This window comes from Xiphophorus couchianus, chromosome 8 (assembly GCF_001444195.1).
Source record: "Xiphophorus couchianus chromosome 8, X_couchianus-1.0, whole genome shotgun sequence".
Lineage (NCBI taxonomy): Eukaryota > Metazoa > Chordata > Actinopteri > Cyprinodontiformes > Poeciliidae > Xiphophorus > Xiphophorus couchianus.
Window position 1 is genome coordinate 20242412 of NC_040235.1, and position 13556 is coordinate 20255967.

The following is a 13556-nucleotide window of genomic DNA, read 5'->3' on the forward strand; positions in this document are numbered from 1 at the left end:
CTGTCTCCCGCGGGCAAGCTAACGCCTCAGGATTGCACACAAATGTCTGCTTTGGCTACCATAACAGCCAAGAATAAAGACATAGAGAGAGTTGTGTGGGTCAGAGAGATGACAAGATAAGAGAAAGCCTTGGAAAGAAAAAAAAAGAAAGAAAAAGGATGACAGATTCTCCATCTTTTCTGAAGAATAACACTCCTGTTTTTAGATGAAACCTGGAGTTTCATTGATGAATATATCACATCCACTCAGTCTAAACTGGGCGGAGAAACAAAATGCGAGGAATTTAAATTGCACCTCTGCTCATGCAGCTCAAATTAGTGAATCCAGCTGTTTATGCACTCTAACCACAGTGGTAAACAAGACTGAGAACAGTATGAAACCAACTGGCTTGCAAACGTCGAGAATGGCTGCCCGCTCAGAGCGCTTCTCACCAGCTGTCTTTGTTTTGGAGGCAAGGCTGGCGGCTGTAGGGGCTCGTGAACCGAGTCGGTGCTGCTGAAGGAGTCGTTGAAGCCGTAGACCTCCTGGAAAAGCTTGTTATGCTGCTCGTAGATCCTCTCGCTCTGTGGCATCTGGTAAAAAACGGAGGGCTGCGGCTCCGAGTAGTCCTCCATAAACTGCATATACTGGAGAACTGAAGGAGGAAGAGGAAAGATTTAGAGATGTGAACTCACTTGCATAAGGATGGACTGGTTTTACAGTTTGATTTCATCCACTAAAGTCTATTAGATCCTATTTATGCATTTTCTTGTGGATGTATTATTTAATACATCTTTAAACTTCTTCTTACAACACTGCATAACACACATTTTATATATTTTATTGAGATTTTAACCAACAAAGCAGTGACAAATTGTGACGCTTTTAAGAAAGATATACCCTGAACCCACCATTCCCTACAGTAATGCAAAGATGCATCTATTCATAAACCATTTGCCAGTTGTTAAACAATTTGTAAAATCAGGTTTTCCTTTCAGTTAATACTTATGCTCTTGCTTGTGTTGGTCTATCACTTAAAATTCCACTAAAATACATTGAAGATTGTAGTTGCAACGTGACAGGAAGGTAAAAAAAAAAACAAAAAAAAAACTTCTACTAACTGTATTTCCTGCTTCAAAATGTGTCTGTAATCCTTGTCATCCACATAAGGAAGGTCCCCAAATACATTCTTGATGATTAAATAACCCAGCCTACACCATTAAAACAACCACTGTTAGTTTTCTATTGGTGACAAAACTCCTCCAGAGACACCAAAGTGAATACTAATGAGCAAAGAGCAGAACTTATCTTTAAACTCACAGGAAGCTTGTTGTACTTTTGACATTCTACATGACTGCGGTCATGCTCAGTAAAAAAAGAAAATGGTCTCAACACTGAGGTAGGGCTGATTGTATGGATGACATAATACAGTAGCTAGTGAGGAAGTGACCAAATATTGCCCTCTGTGGCCCCTCTCCCAGACTCTATTGTGGCATATCCTAGTATTTACTTCCTGTCGCTATTCACACTGAATATTTCTTTGACATAAAACATGCAACAATGAACTGATGACGAAGCGCTGTAAATGCCCGGCTTTCCTTTTCCTAATCAACCTCATTATTTACTCTTCTCTTGATTAGTCTTTGTTCTTGACTTTGCTTTCTGCTCCCGTGTCCTACATTCATCTCAATCAGAGGGCGTCCTTTTTTTGACCTTCATACTTCATTACTTCCTAGGGCTGGGCAATATGGCGGAAAATCAATGTCATGATATATTGAGCAGTACGCCTCGATAATGATAAATAGGCACTGTAACACTATAGCCTACCTACACACAGCCAAGTAAAAAGACAAAGACAACTTTTCACTGTTTAAAAACACCAAAAATGCAGATATGGTTATTGTCATACATTTCGCAGTCTGTTAACTTTCGGTTTATCGTCTGGATCTATTCGATCCACAGCATCGTCTTTCCCCCTCGTCATCCTCACTCCACTTACTGTGTCTGTTTTTCTTTTCAGGAAGTGGCGGAGGGTTTGTGGGGACATCTGCATTCTCGCTGCTCATGTACTGGGAGACAAAAATTCCCCCGTTGGTTTGAGGCATGGGGGAGATGGGTGTGAAAAGGGGGAACGGCGGCGTGGGGTGAAGTTCCTCTTCTGACAAGTTGTCATACTGGGAGGGGTAGCGCTCATACAGCACCCTGGAGCCCCCGTCAGAGAAGGACGAGGTCTGCGTGCTGCGTCGTTTTTTCAGAGGCAGAGCTGGGGGTGCGCTGGTGCGACATGGCTGTACAGGGTTACTATGGTTGGGCTGTGGAGTCCAGTATTCTGGCTGTTGGGAGGGAGGAGTGCTCAGAGGAGGGTGCGTGAGATGCTGTCCGGGAACAGGGGACGAGGATTCGCTGTGAGACTCGGGCAGGGGGCTCAGGCAGCCCCCTGCCTGTACCGCAGGTAGGTTGTCCCCGGCAGACAAGTCCTGGTGGAGAAAGTCGTAATCCGGGTCATAACTCTCTGTGTTGTCTGAAAAAGTAAAGACAGCTGAAAGTTAATACAATTATTGTGATAAAATTATTACATCCTAACTCTAAAGAAAAGTAGTTCTTACTAATTAGAAGTATTTATAAAGGTTGATTTTTTTGTACCAACGAAAGTTTATGATTTTTCTAGGAAAGCACCGATCCGATATTAATATATGCATTAATATCAATATGCCATAAGGGCAGATCTATTCAGTCTAATTCTATGCTTTGTGCTCTGAGTGACGTCATGGTTTATTATTTATTTTACATTATATGTACAATTCCTAATTGCACTTCTTGTTTTTACATGTCTGACCAAACTTGTATTAGTGTATTTAAATGTGCTAAATTTATAATTCAGAACATTTATGTATGTGTTTTTTTAAAAAGAAGCCTTTAAAGTCAATTCAGCACTGTTTTTCTGTATAGGATTGGTATTGGCAGATACAAAACCCATAATATATGTATCAGAAGTGAAAAAAGTGGATCGGTGCGTCCCTAGATTTTTCACCAAAATTAATCTCTGATCCCATATACTGTATCTTCCATGCTGTTCCACAGTTCTAAATTTTTAAATAAATATTAAAAGTACAAATACAAAAGTTTACTATGAGTTCATGGCTGGCCTTTTTTTTTTTTTTTTTTTTTTTTTTTTTACAGTGGTCAAGCTTTAAATAGAGGCTGCAGAATGAGTACACTGGAGGAAAGGAAGAGCGGGAGAAAGCCAGGAAGGAAAGCGAGGCAGATGTGAGAATTCTATGCATGTATGGGTGGATGAATGTATAGACAGAAGGAGGGATGGGTGCATCAACAGATGAAAACAGATGTTGTTCAACTGGATGAAAAGAAAGTCTGGAAATTGAACTCGGTTTTCTTTTTTCATACTTATCTAGAGTTGAAAATTACTTAAAACTTTAATTTTGAACAATATAAGATAAATCCAAAAACGAAATACAAGTGTCCCATGTGAAAATCCACAGAATGCCACCCGGTGGAGTTCTGCTTGCGTCCTTACCCAGCGTCTCACAGCTGGTGTTACGAGAACACTGACCGCTGTCCTGATCCATGGAAGAAAGCTGTTCGTCAGACTTGCTGAGCTTCCCCATGCTGCTGCAGGGCGACAGGCGAGGGGAGTCTCCGCCGTACGAATGGCTCCCCCCAGAGAAACGCCTCTGGAAGAATTCCTGCTCGTATTCCTGCACGGAAAGAGAAGATTCCCATGTCGTGATTCTCGTTAGCTAGAAACCATTTGTTTGCTGTAGCCTACATGTTTCCCAGCATAGTTAGATTGTGAAGGATTAGAACACTGACGCTCTGCCAAAGGGGAGAGAGATTATATGACACACTTTGGCAATTGCTTTTGTAGCTCCTTGAGTTGAAAAATTTGAGGAAACACAGGAGACTGTAAACAGAAGAGCGATTTTACTCTGGAAAATCCATAATCGAATCAATCCGTCACCTGTCTGTGGTCACTGCATGGTAAACTGGAGCCGCGGCTCATAGGCGCAACCACTGCCACTGGTGTTGGTGAAGGCGCCGACTGACGTTTCTTAGGCGGAAGTGCTGGTGGTGGACTACAGGGGGGAAAAAACACATTGAAAAAAATTACAAATACGCAATGAGTGATGAAAGTTTTCTTAAAACAATCGCACAAGCATAAAGACACACCTTTAAGCATGTATGCACATTGATTATGCATGTATAATTATATGAACACAGACATTATCATCCCTGCTCTCTAATAGTGAGATGAAATCATGAGTGTTTCATGAAAGCCACTCTTGTAAATGGCATGGAGTCATTCTGTCTGTCCAACCTAAACACTCTCAGAGTTAATATCAAGTCAAAACAGGAAAACAAATAGGGAACAAGCCAACAAAGGTGACCATGATATGGAAGCTAGCAAAACGACAATTCAGAGGTCAGTCACACACTCTCATGCACTGGGCGGTCTTCTGATTGGATGAGGAAGTCTTCGGCGGGTTACCAAGGACGACACACACGTCAGGGTAATGCAACCATGCAAGCCAAAATGCCTTCATCCAATCCAGAAACGTTGTGAGGTTCGAGGGTGGGATGTTATAATGAAATCAGACGACCCTACGGGCCGACATACTTCTCCTTCTGAGAGGGTCTCCTTTGGCCAGCGTCAGCACTCAACTGTGCTCTGTTCCCAGAATGAGAGACCAAGGACGGAACAAAGATAAATAAATAAATGAGAGCGATAGCAGGAAGAGTAAGAAAAGAGAAAGCACTAGTCTTAAAACAGTATGAAAGTTGTGCAAGAACCTGGGAACATAGAAAGTGTAATCAACATCAAAAACTCTGACCCCCCTCCCTGCCTCCGCGCTATCCCCCCCACCCAAGCATCTATATCTGAGGATTGCTGAGAACTTCTGGTGAAAAGCTAAAAGCTTTTTTTTTTTTTAAATATTCAGTGGTCAGAAAGAAGGAGTAATGCTCCGAATAGACGGTGTGAGATTGTCACCTGAGTTCTGCCACTTTGGCTTCAGGAAGAGGAGGTTTGGGTGGGGCTACATCCTCGTCTTGTAGTTGAGGGGCAGCCTTAGCAGGAGAGGTCGCAGGAGCCGTCCTTTTCGACACTTCCTGCTCGCTATCTATCAAGGGCACCTCCACGGACACGTTGCTGTGCACACAAAAGCCGTCTGGGTAAATTAACTGCTTCATGTGCTGGTTTTAGTCACCCGAGTGTGTTTTTTTGCACACCTCTCAGCGGTGGTAACAGGTGGGGCTGGTTTATTCGGGGTGGTGGGCGATGGTTGCTCTTGTTTTTCAATAGTCAGCTTCACCAGTTCCTGTTGGCAGAAATACAAAAACAGAGTTTGGGACTCCTTCGTCAATACTCTACTTGAGGAAAAAGAATGGCACACGGTGTACCTTTACTCCATCCAGCACCGCCTTGATGACGCTGGTCACTGCGATTACGCTTTCTTTGTCGTCCAAGTCGATGCCGTCCAGCATCACCTGGTCTGCCCAGCGGATGAGATTGCCCAGACTCTGATAGACGCGGCTGTGACACGAAGACAGCGCCGAGCTGCCGACGACGATGAGGGTTAATGTGAAAGAAGACATCAGTGGAAAAAAATGTTAAAGAGGCAGGAAGGAATGAATGAAGTGGTGTAGTAGAGTAATTGATGGTGAAATAACAGGTATAGAACAGAGAAATAAGTAAACAAAGTGGGATTTGGAAAAAACTATTTTAGATGAGAAAACACGCTACAGGAAGACACTGTATGAAATAACCCAAGAAACAACAGCAAAACTCCCCTAGCAGGACTTTGCAAAATTAATAAACATCAATGTATCTTGTAGGAATTTTATACACTTCATCACAAAAGTGTAGTAAGTGAATTTGCATTCAGCCCCATTTACTAGGAATGATTAAATACCTACAAAGACATGGTCATCCATAGGCCTTTCGCGATAAACGATAAATCAATTAATCGTACGATAAATTAAAACTATCGACGTCATTTCAATTATCGGCATTATCGTCTCTTCCGGCCTTTTTCTCTTTCTGTTAATGACACTGAATGAAAAAAGGCTCAACAGGTGGCGTTAAAGCTCCCAGTCAGGGAAAACCCCTGATTTAGACCGGAGCGGCAACGAGGATCTACAGTAACACGCCACATAATCTTAGAAAGACCAACGTTTTAAGATTGTTGTAAGGGGAAAAATAGGAGCAAAAAATTATGTAGTGTGAACTATTGCATCAGGTAGTCGATGTGCCCATCTTCTCTATTTAAATCTAATTATTACTGAAGGGCAACATAATATACAGACTTCATAATCTGCACTCTTTTGGTTGAATGCAGTATTTATTTCCACTTTGGCTTTATGTTGTTTAGTTTTTATTCAAGTACATTTTTTATTAATAGAGACCGAGAATCCATTTTATTTTTGTTTTTGGTTGTTTGTTTATTTTGTTTATCAGTTCCAGTGTTTAGTGTTCTTTTGAAAATAAAGTGTATCTATCTTTGGCAGGAAATCGCATGCATTATTACGTCATTTCCATTAAATCAGTGTAAAAAGGTCTTCAAACAATATTATCGTTTATCGCAATAATTTTTGAGACAATTAATCGCTCAGCAAAATTTGCTATCGTGACAGGCCTAGTCATCCATCTAAACCACCGGTCTGCAACCTTTACAGTTTTAAGAGCCATATTTGCCTCTAGTCCAGCTAATTAAGATTTGTTCCGAGCCATAAAAGCTGCAATTGTTGTTTATAAATACTTGCTTCTGAGAATTTGTTGTTATTTTTTAAATAACCCCATTCTATATCTGTTTTTAGGTTTAAAAGAAAGAAACACATACTTTCCAAGCAAAGATGGATACATTTCCTTCTGTTGGACGTTTAAATTTATGAAAAAACATGATTTCCAACTAAATTATAAAAAAAAATCATCACTAGTATTTCCTTAGAGATTCTGTCATGGAAAATCAATTTATTCCATGAAAAAACTGCTTGAATCAAAACTTGTTTACAAGAAACACTTCCTAATGTAACTGGTGTCTTCATGTATCCCACTTCATAATTGTTACAATCTAAAAAGAGCAATATTTGTGCTTGTTAAGCTTCCAATGAATGCAGTAACCTGCAGTCATAACCGTACGAAAAATATTTCAATACTTTATATTGTCACTTTTATTGTGATCGCAATAAATGCAACAACATATAAAGATGGTCTTAAATCCAGCTCTGCTATTAACACACACTTAATATACAACATGACTTTTTTGAGAGAAAGATTTGGCAAAAAAAGGCAAGGTTTTAGATATGCAAAACTGGTAGACAAATTATTGACAAAAATTATTTTTTGCTACTTTTTGCTAGTCCATCACATAAAATCACAACAAAATACTCTGACATTTGTGGGCGTAGTCAAAACGTGAAAGCGTTCAAAGAGAAGGAATACTTTTGCAAGGTACGCTACGCCAACTGCTGACTTTTTGGTCAGCCATGAGAGATGTGTGTGGTGTATTAAAGTAAGCTTTGTAGCCTTGAGAGCAGCATGGATAGCAACACATGGAAGAGGGATGTTGTTTCTCCAAGCAGCTCGTTGTGCATTCAGACCCAATGCTAAGGTGTGGCATAAGCCTGTAGCAACGTGTTGCGACTGATTCACACCGCCGGAATATTCTTCGACTGTCTCTGCAGGGCTTATCCCTGAAGTAAGTGGGAGACAGCTGAATCTACTGGAATTAGAAGGATTTGAGGGATGGAAAGATATGAGCTATAGGTTACAATACAGCTGGGTATACTGTTAACCTAACAAAGGAAGCAACTTTGAGTCTAGCTTTTATAGAATAATAAAACTCTACTTTTGGAAAATAGGCGCTTTTAGATGGAGAAGCCGTGTTAACATGTTTTGGCATAAAACAGTTCAATTCACCAAAACTCAAATCTAGGTGAAAAAACGCCAGCTGTAAACTAGTAGGATTCTACTTCACAGGCTGAGGTCATGAGTGTTACAGCAACTAAATATCTACTGCTTCTAGATACAGGGCTGTGGGTGAAAAGACAAAAAAATCCACCACCTTTGGCCTCCATTCCTTTATCAGCACTGATGGAGACGGAAAGGATAAAGACAAAAGACAGAGAGGTTCCAACATGCCCCGACAGTCCACAAAAACAAAACAAAACAAAAAAAAACTGCAGGTGAGATTTCTTTCCGAGGTTTGGCTCATACAAGCCAGAAACAAAAGTAAAAGAAAATGACTCGCATTAAATCTGAAAGTATAACCTTTGTACCGAATAAGTCAATAAGATGTCAACTGCAAGCCCCACATTAAATGTATGAGAAGCTAAAAAAATGAAGAATGTCAGCCACGAAACAAGCAATTTTGGTCAGAAAAGTCAACATCCTATAAAATTCCCTGTCTGCTATAAACTGTCCCAAGGCACAAAATAAATAAATATGCTGGATAAATGTACATATACAGTAAAAGAAAACAGATTGCTGTAGATTAAACTGAAGATGAACTCTTCAGGTAGTCCAGAATTTCAGCAGTGGTTACTTTCATACATACCTATGCTGTATCCGGGCCTCGACTTGGACCAGAGGTAAAATCGCTTCGAGGACCTTGCTGGCGGAGCCCGGCAGCATTTCCAGCACTTTTTTCTCCACCACCATTTTGTCCACGATTGTCTTGAAGTATTTCAGAGCGCTGACCACCTCCTTCTCGTGCTCCTCCAGTCTGCTAACCTTCTGAGAAGAAAAGTGGATGCGTCATCAAATAGTAGCTTTGGATGTAACCACTGACATTTTCAATGCCAACTAACAATAATTCACCCTTATTATAGAAAGCCAATATATCTAGTATCACAGTTCTCCAAGTCAGTGGTTCCTTAAGGATCTTAACAATAAAACATAGGCCTGTAACAATAACAAATTGTGATGGACAACAAATTGTTCCAGTAACTATTACAATAAACGATAATATTGTTGTTTTGATCCTATTTTCAAATACAATATTGTAAGTTTGCCCCACTGAAAGACCAATAAACTTTCATTGTGTAAAGAACACAACATTAAAACTGGCATTTTAAATATGCAAAATAAAAAACAAGCAAAAACAATGAATACACACAGAACAGAAACCATGAATAAAATGGATTCATATCTGTAAACCAAATTGCCCTTCATAAAACAGCCAGAATGGAAATTATTGAGCTCATTTTAATTTACCATAAGGTTGATTGCTTATTGTGACAAGTTCAGTCAGGAATCAAAAACTGTTGGGTTTTAAGATCCTCTTCAGAAATGTAAATAAAAATAATAACGAGATGTAACAAATAGATAAAAATAATATTCACACTATTGATGTGTTTATATTGTCATTTAGGATCAAAAGGAAGGCTGAAGTAGAGCAGCACAATAAATCAAACTGCAAATCATTATCGCAGTACCAGCATGTCATTTTACAAACACGAAGGACTGCGTGGAAGCAGTATTTGGTAAGATAGTATATTTCTAGTGTCATGCATTTAAGCTCTCACATTAATAATTCATATGGTCCATATATTCATATGGATGGAGTCAATTTACTCTTAGGGCCAACACTAGATGTCTTTCTTAAGTAGTCAAGATGCTAAAGCTCAGAGAGAGTTGGGAATGTTCTTCAATTTGGAAAGACAGAAAATAATCTAGAAATTGAAGGTAAATCACAATTTTTAGCAGCAGTGATGTAAAGTAATAGTAATTAAATATTTTCTTTCAAATTGCGCTACCTTAGTCTGAAGTTAAAAAGTTTAGAAGCCGCTGTTAAAATCCTTCCAGTTTTCTTCTGTAAAAATATCACCACTGCCGTATTTGCACAATAAATATAACGTAGTTTCCAAACTATAAGCAGCTACATGTTTCACGTGCCCTGAAAAGTGATGCATTGAGAGTGACAACAAAAGAGAGACTGAGGAAGTGTGTCACAGAGTGATTCAGAGGCTGCTCAATTACAACACTGATGAAGATGTCTTCAATGGTTGTAGTGTGCAGGAGGAACATGAAGATAGTGATCAATGACTTTTCCTAGTAGGCTATTGAATTTAATTCAATTTTATTTTTTTTAAGCAGCCGTATTGCAGGCACTGTTTGGCAAAAAGCATTAACACATTTGTGCATCTTACCGGTACATATTTTATTGAATATGAAATATTTCATTACAAGTTCATGAAATATGTACCAAAAATCCCAGAAAATCTTTTTTTTCTTTTTACACAGAAAGAAAATGTTTTCTGTGTAAAAATCCCATGTTACAACATGGGACACTTGCAGTTTATGCACAAGTGTGTGTACATATTTGTATTTTTTGTTGTTGTCTTTTTACAGTTCGTGGGTGTTGCTTATATCAGGTATGCTCAGTGGTCCAGAAATTACATTAAACAGTAAGGAGAAATTTAGCACTTTTACATAAAAACAAAAAATCCACAAATATCATTGCATTGGTTTATTTCTTTGCCTCCACATTTTGAAAGTGAAGGCAAACTGAAGTATTTCCCAAACCAATTTTAGATTCAAATTCTCTGAATATTTGAAGATATGGGCCATAAAGTACATATTCTGGACATTTTGATACTTACAACGGGATATTGTTAAAAACAAAACAAAGGCTCATAGAAACCGAGATAGAACATTTCTTACAGTTTTGAATCTACATTTTCAAAACTTTCCAATATCTTGATAACTGTTGCCAAGCTACGCCTTGTTTAAAGCCTCATTCAAAACAATGTCCCAAGTTTCATTGCATCATCCTGGCAAATAAACTCGCACACACTGAACCCTAAAGACGGACCAGAGCTGCTCATTCGGGAAGAAGGGAAGAGTCACTGGTGTCTTTATAAACTAAAACATCTGCTCTAATGGAGCCTGCTTCCACAGCAACTGGAAAACTGTGGGAACCCACAGGAAAACTCTCACACAAGGCCGCAGTGGGGACACAAGGCCACAGCGAGCACAAAACACAGAACGGGAAAACAATAGAATCCTAAACAAACAGTGTAGGTAGGAAAATATATAAATTTCCCATAAGAGATGGGTAACAAGGTGCACAGTCACCTTGTTTGCAGGTTTCTCAGCACTCTTGGCTGCTGGCTCTGGCTGCAGCTGCTTTGCCTTCTTGGATGGAGTCCTCTTGATCTTGGGTGAGTGGAACTTGTCCTTCAGTATCATGGTGAAAGTGGACAGATGGGATCGTTGCGAATCTGTGGACAGAAGGAAAACAGGAAGTCGAGTGGTCAGTCACGGCGTAAACATGCTTGAGGGGAGAGAATGGAAATGATCTATAAACAGATGGCACAAGCTCAGTGAAGAGCTGAATCCACTATCTCACAATGGCGCTCTTGTGAAACGGAGCTAAAGAGAGAATCAGATGTGGACACAAGCGAGATGCCGGAACGAAAGTGGAATCTTAAGACGCCGGTGCACCAGGGATTTTTATCAAGTATGTGCAGCATCTGTATTTCATCTGATCTGTTTGTCTTGGATGTAAATCTGTCAGACAGTCAAGGCTCTTCCAGCGGCCCCTACGTGTGTGTGTGTGTGTGTGTGTGTGTGTGAGAGTCAAAGGCAAGAACAGAACAGTTAAACATGGCCAGAATGAAAACAATGACCACTAGTTTACTAGAGTTAAATTACTTGCCAATTTGATTCATTTACAGAGAACAGAGACAGAAAGTGTAATATTCAGCCTAAAATTGATGTGGCAGTATGATGCTATGGGGATGCCTTATTTCCCCACAGTATCAGTTCTATGAAACTTAGAATTGATGGGAAGGTGGAGCTTAATCACACTAGTCCTTCATGATGTTGTAATGTTTTTTTTTTAGATTGCTGAAAATTACTGATTTTATGGCACCATTTTAAAAGGTTGCAGTCAAAAAATAACATTTTCAAGTACCTTCTTGAAACAGAACCCTTAATACAAACAAAATCATACAGTGAGGAGTTGTCAAAGTGCAAAAGAAGAATTTCATATTGGTCATTCAAGTCAAAATAAACTGTACACACTGTACAAGCAAATCCTACAGCACATCTTAAAATAACTTTTTACAAAAGAAAAAAAAAATACAATTGTCACCATTTAGCACCACGAGCTTTCATCTTGCAGGTTCGGCTTTCAAGAGATGTCATGAAACCAAAAGTTAAATTAGAAGGAGGCTAAGTGAAAATTCAGTTGAGATGCAGTGATTAGTCAAAAAAGAAGGAAAGGCAGAAAATGTTAACATTATTGATCAGTTTGCAAAAAAAGTTGCTATGACTGGTGAAAATTTCAAGTCCGTGCAAAATTTGAAAACGATGACTGAATTTGCATTAATAGTTGCTATCGCAACATCCTGGGAGGACTCTTAATGCAGGCTTAATGGAGGCCATGACTAGGCAACTGCTGTCCTCAGATGCTCTCCGTTCAACCAGACTGAGATTAAACTATTTTGCTAAATAGGAAGGGGAGCCATTTCAGTCTCTGGAAATCTAGTAAAAAGATCCCCAAAAGCCTTATTGCTGCTGTAATTGATGGGAAACGTTCTTATATCAAGTATTGACTCAAGAGGGATGAATAGAGGAATAAAACTGGTCCAAGTCACACAACTAACGGTAGCTTTATTATGGCTAAATGATTTACTAATATGATGCAACTGAAGAAGTGCCAGCCAGCTGTATTTGAACATTGAGCACCTCTTGATTTCTGTGTAATCCTTTGCTTGCTCATTGCTTGTTTTCACCTCTTTCTCCCTCTCTATATCGCTACCCCAAAGTAATTCAAGAGATAAACGCTAATAACAGCACTGGGAGTCAGCAGGAAGTGTGGGTTTTATCAGTGACAAAATTACCCCTCTATCTGCGGTGATCTCCCCTTAGCTCAACGACAGCGGGAACTGGCATTCCAGGGCCAGCGGCGTAAAAAATGAACAAAACAATGTCGAACAGCAATCAACAGCAGGTAAACGGCACACAACACACTTCCAGCCATGCCGCGCTTTCATCGGCCCCATCGATCAACGGGCCGTGCACATATCCGCCCCTCTGTTTCTGCTCTCTGCCCTTAATCTCCCTCATCCTCAACCCTGAGTGGAAGCTAAAGAGCGCTGTAGCAGCCAAACACGGCTGTGTGTCTCATTAAAAATGTTGATGAGGAACGGTCCCAGCAGCAATTCCTCCTGATCCGGAGATGCAAGAGGGATATGAAGAACGGATTCTTCTTGTTTTACATTGAACAGTCAGGGGGGGGGGGGGGGGGGGGGGGGGGAGGGAGAAACCATGTATTTTGCAATTTAGAGCAAAAACTACAAAAACACTGGCTGCTTTGTCAAAGTGAGTGACTTATTTATGCTGCAACGCTGATTTAATAATGTGCAGAGTTACTGGAAATGTACCTCTTGGCACCTCTTTACCTTTAAAATTCATTTGACCTAGTTTTCAGTTTCCAAATGGGTCAAATCAGTCACATGAATATGGGAGCCAAAATTATTCTCTACACATAAATATGCTGCCTTTGCTGGTTCAAAAAAAACAACAACAAAAAGATACAATTACATCTAGT

At 39.8% G+C, this 13556-nt stretch overlaps 1 protein-coding gene across 8 annotated transcripts in view; it reads right to left on the reverse strand.

Annotated features, from left to right (window-relative positions):
* Positions 1 to 13556, reverse strand: part of rapgef1b (Rap guanine nucleotide exchange factor (GEF) 1b) — a 48710-nt gene that overhangs the window by 15678 nt on the left and 19476 nt on the right. For 5 of the 8 annotated variants that reach the window (XM_028026547.1, XM_028026544.1, XM_028026548.1 and 2 more), the window contains exons 2-11: positions 11075 to 11220; positions 8553 to 8731; positions 5398 to 5554; positions 5227 to 5315; positions 4988 to 5146; positions 4616 to 4666; positions 3959 to 4073; positions 3515 to 3695; positions 1979 to 2500; positions 432 to 634 (exon numbers count right to left, since the gene is read on the reverse strand). In XM_028026547.1, the coding sequence (XP_027882348.1) occupies positions 432 to 634; positions 1979 to 2500; positions 3515 to 3695; positions 3959 to 4073; positions 4616 to 4666; positions 4988 to 5146; positions 5227 to 5315; positions 5398 to 5554; positions 8553 to 8731; positions 11075 to 11220 (1802 nt within the window). The remainder of the gene's footprint in view (positions 1 to 431; positions 635 to 1978; positions 2501 to 3514; positions 3696 to 3958; positions 4074 to 4615; positions 4667 to 4987; positions 5147 to 5226; positions 5316 to 5397; positions 5555 to 8552; positions 8732 to 11074; positions 11221 to 13556) is intronic. The other 3 variants (XM_028026546.1, XM_028026551.1, XM_028026545.1) reach the window with 2 other exon arrangements.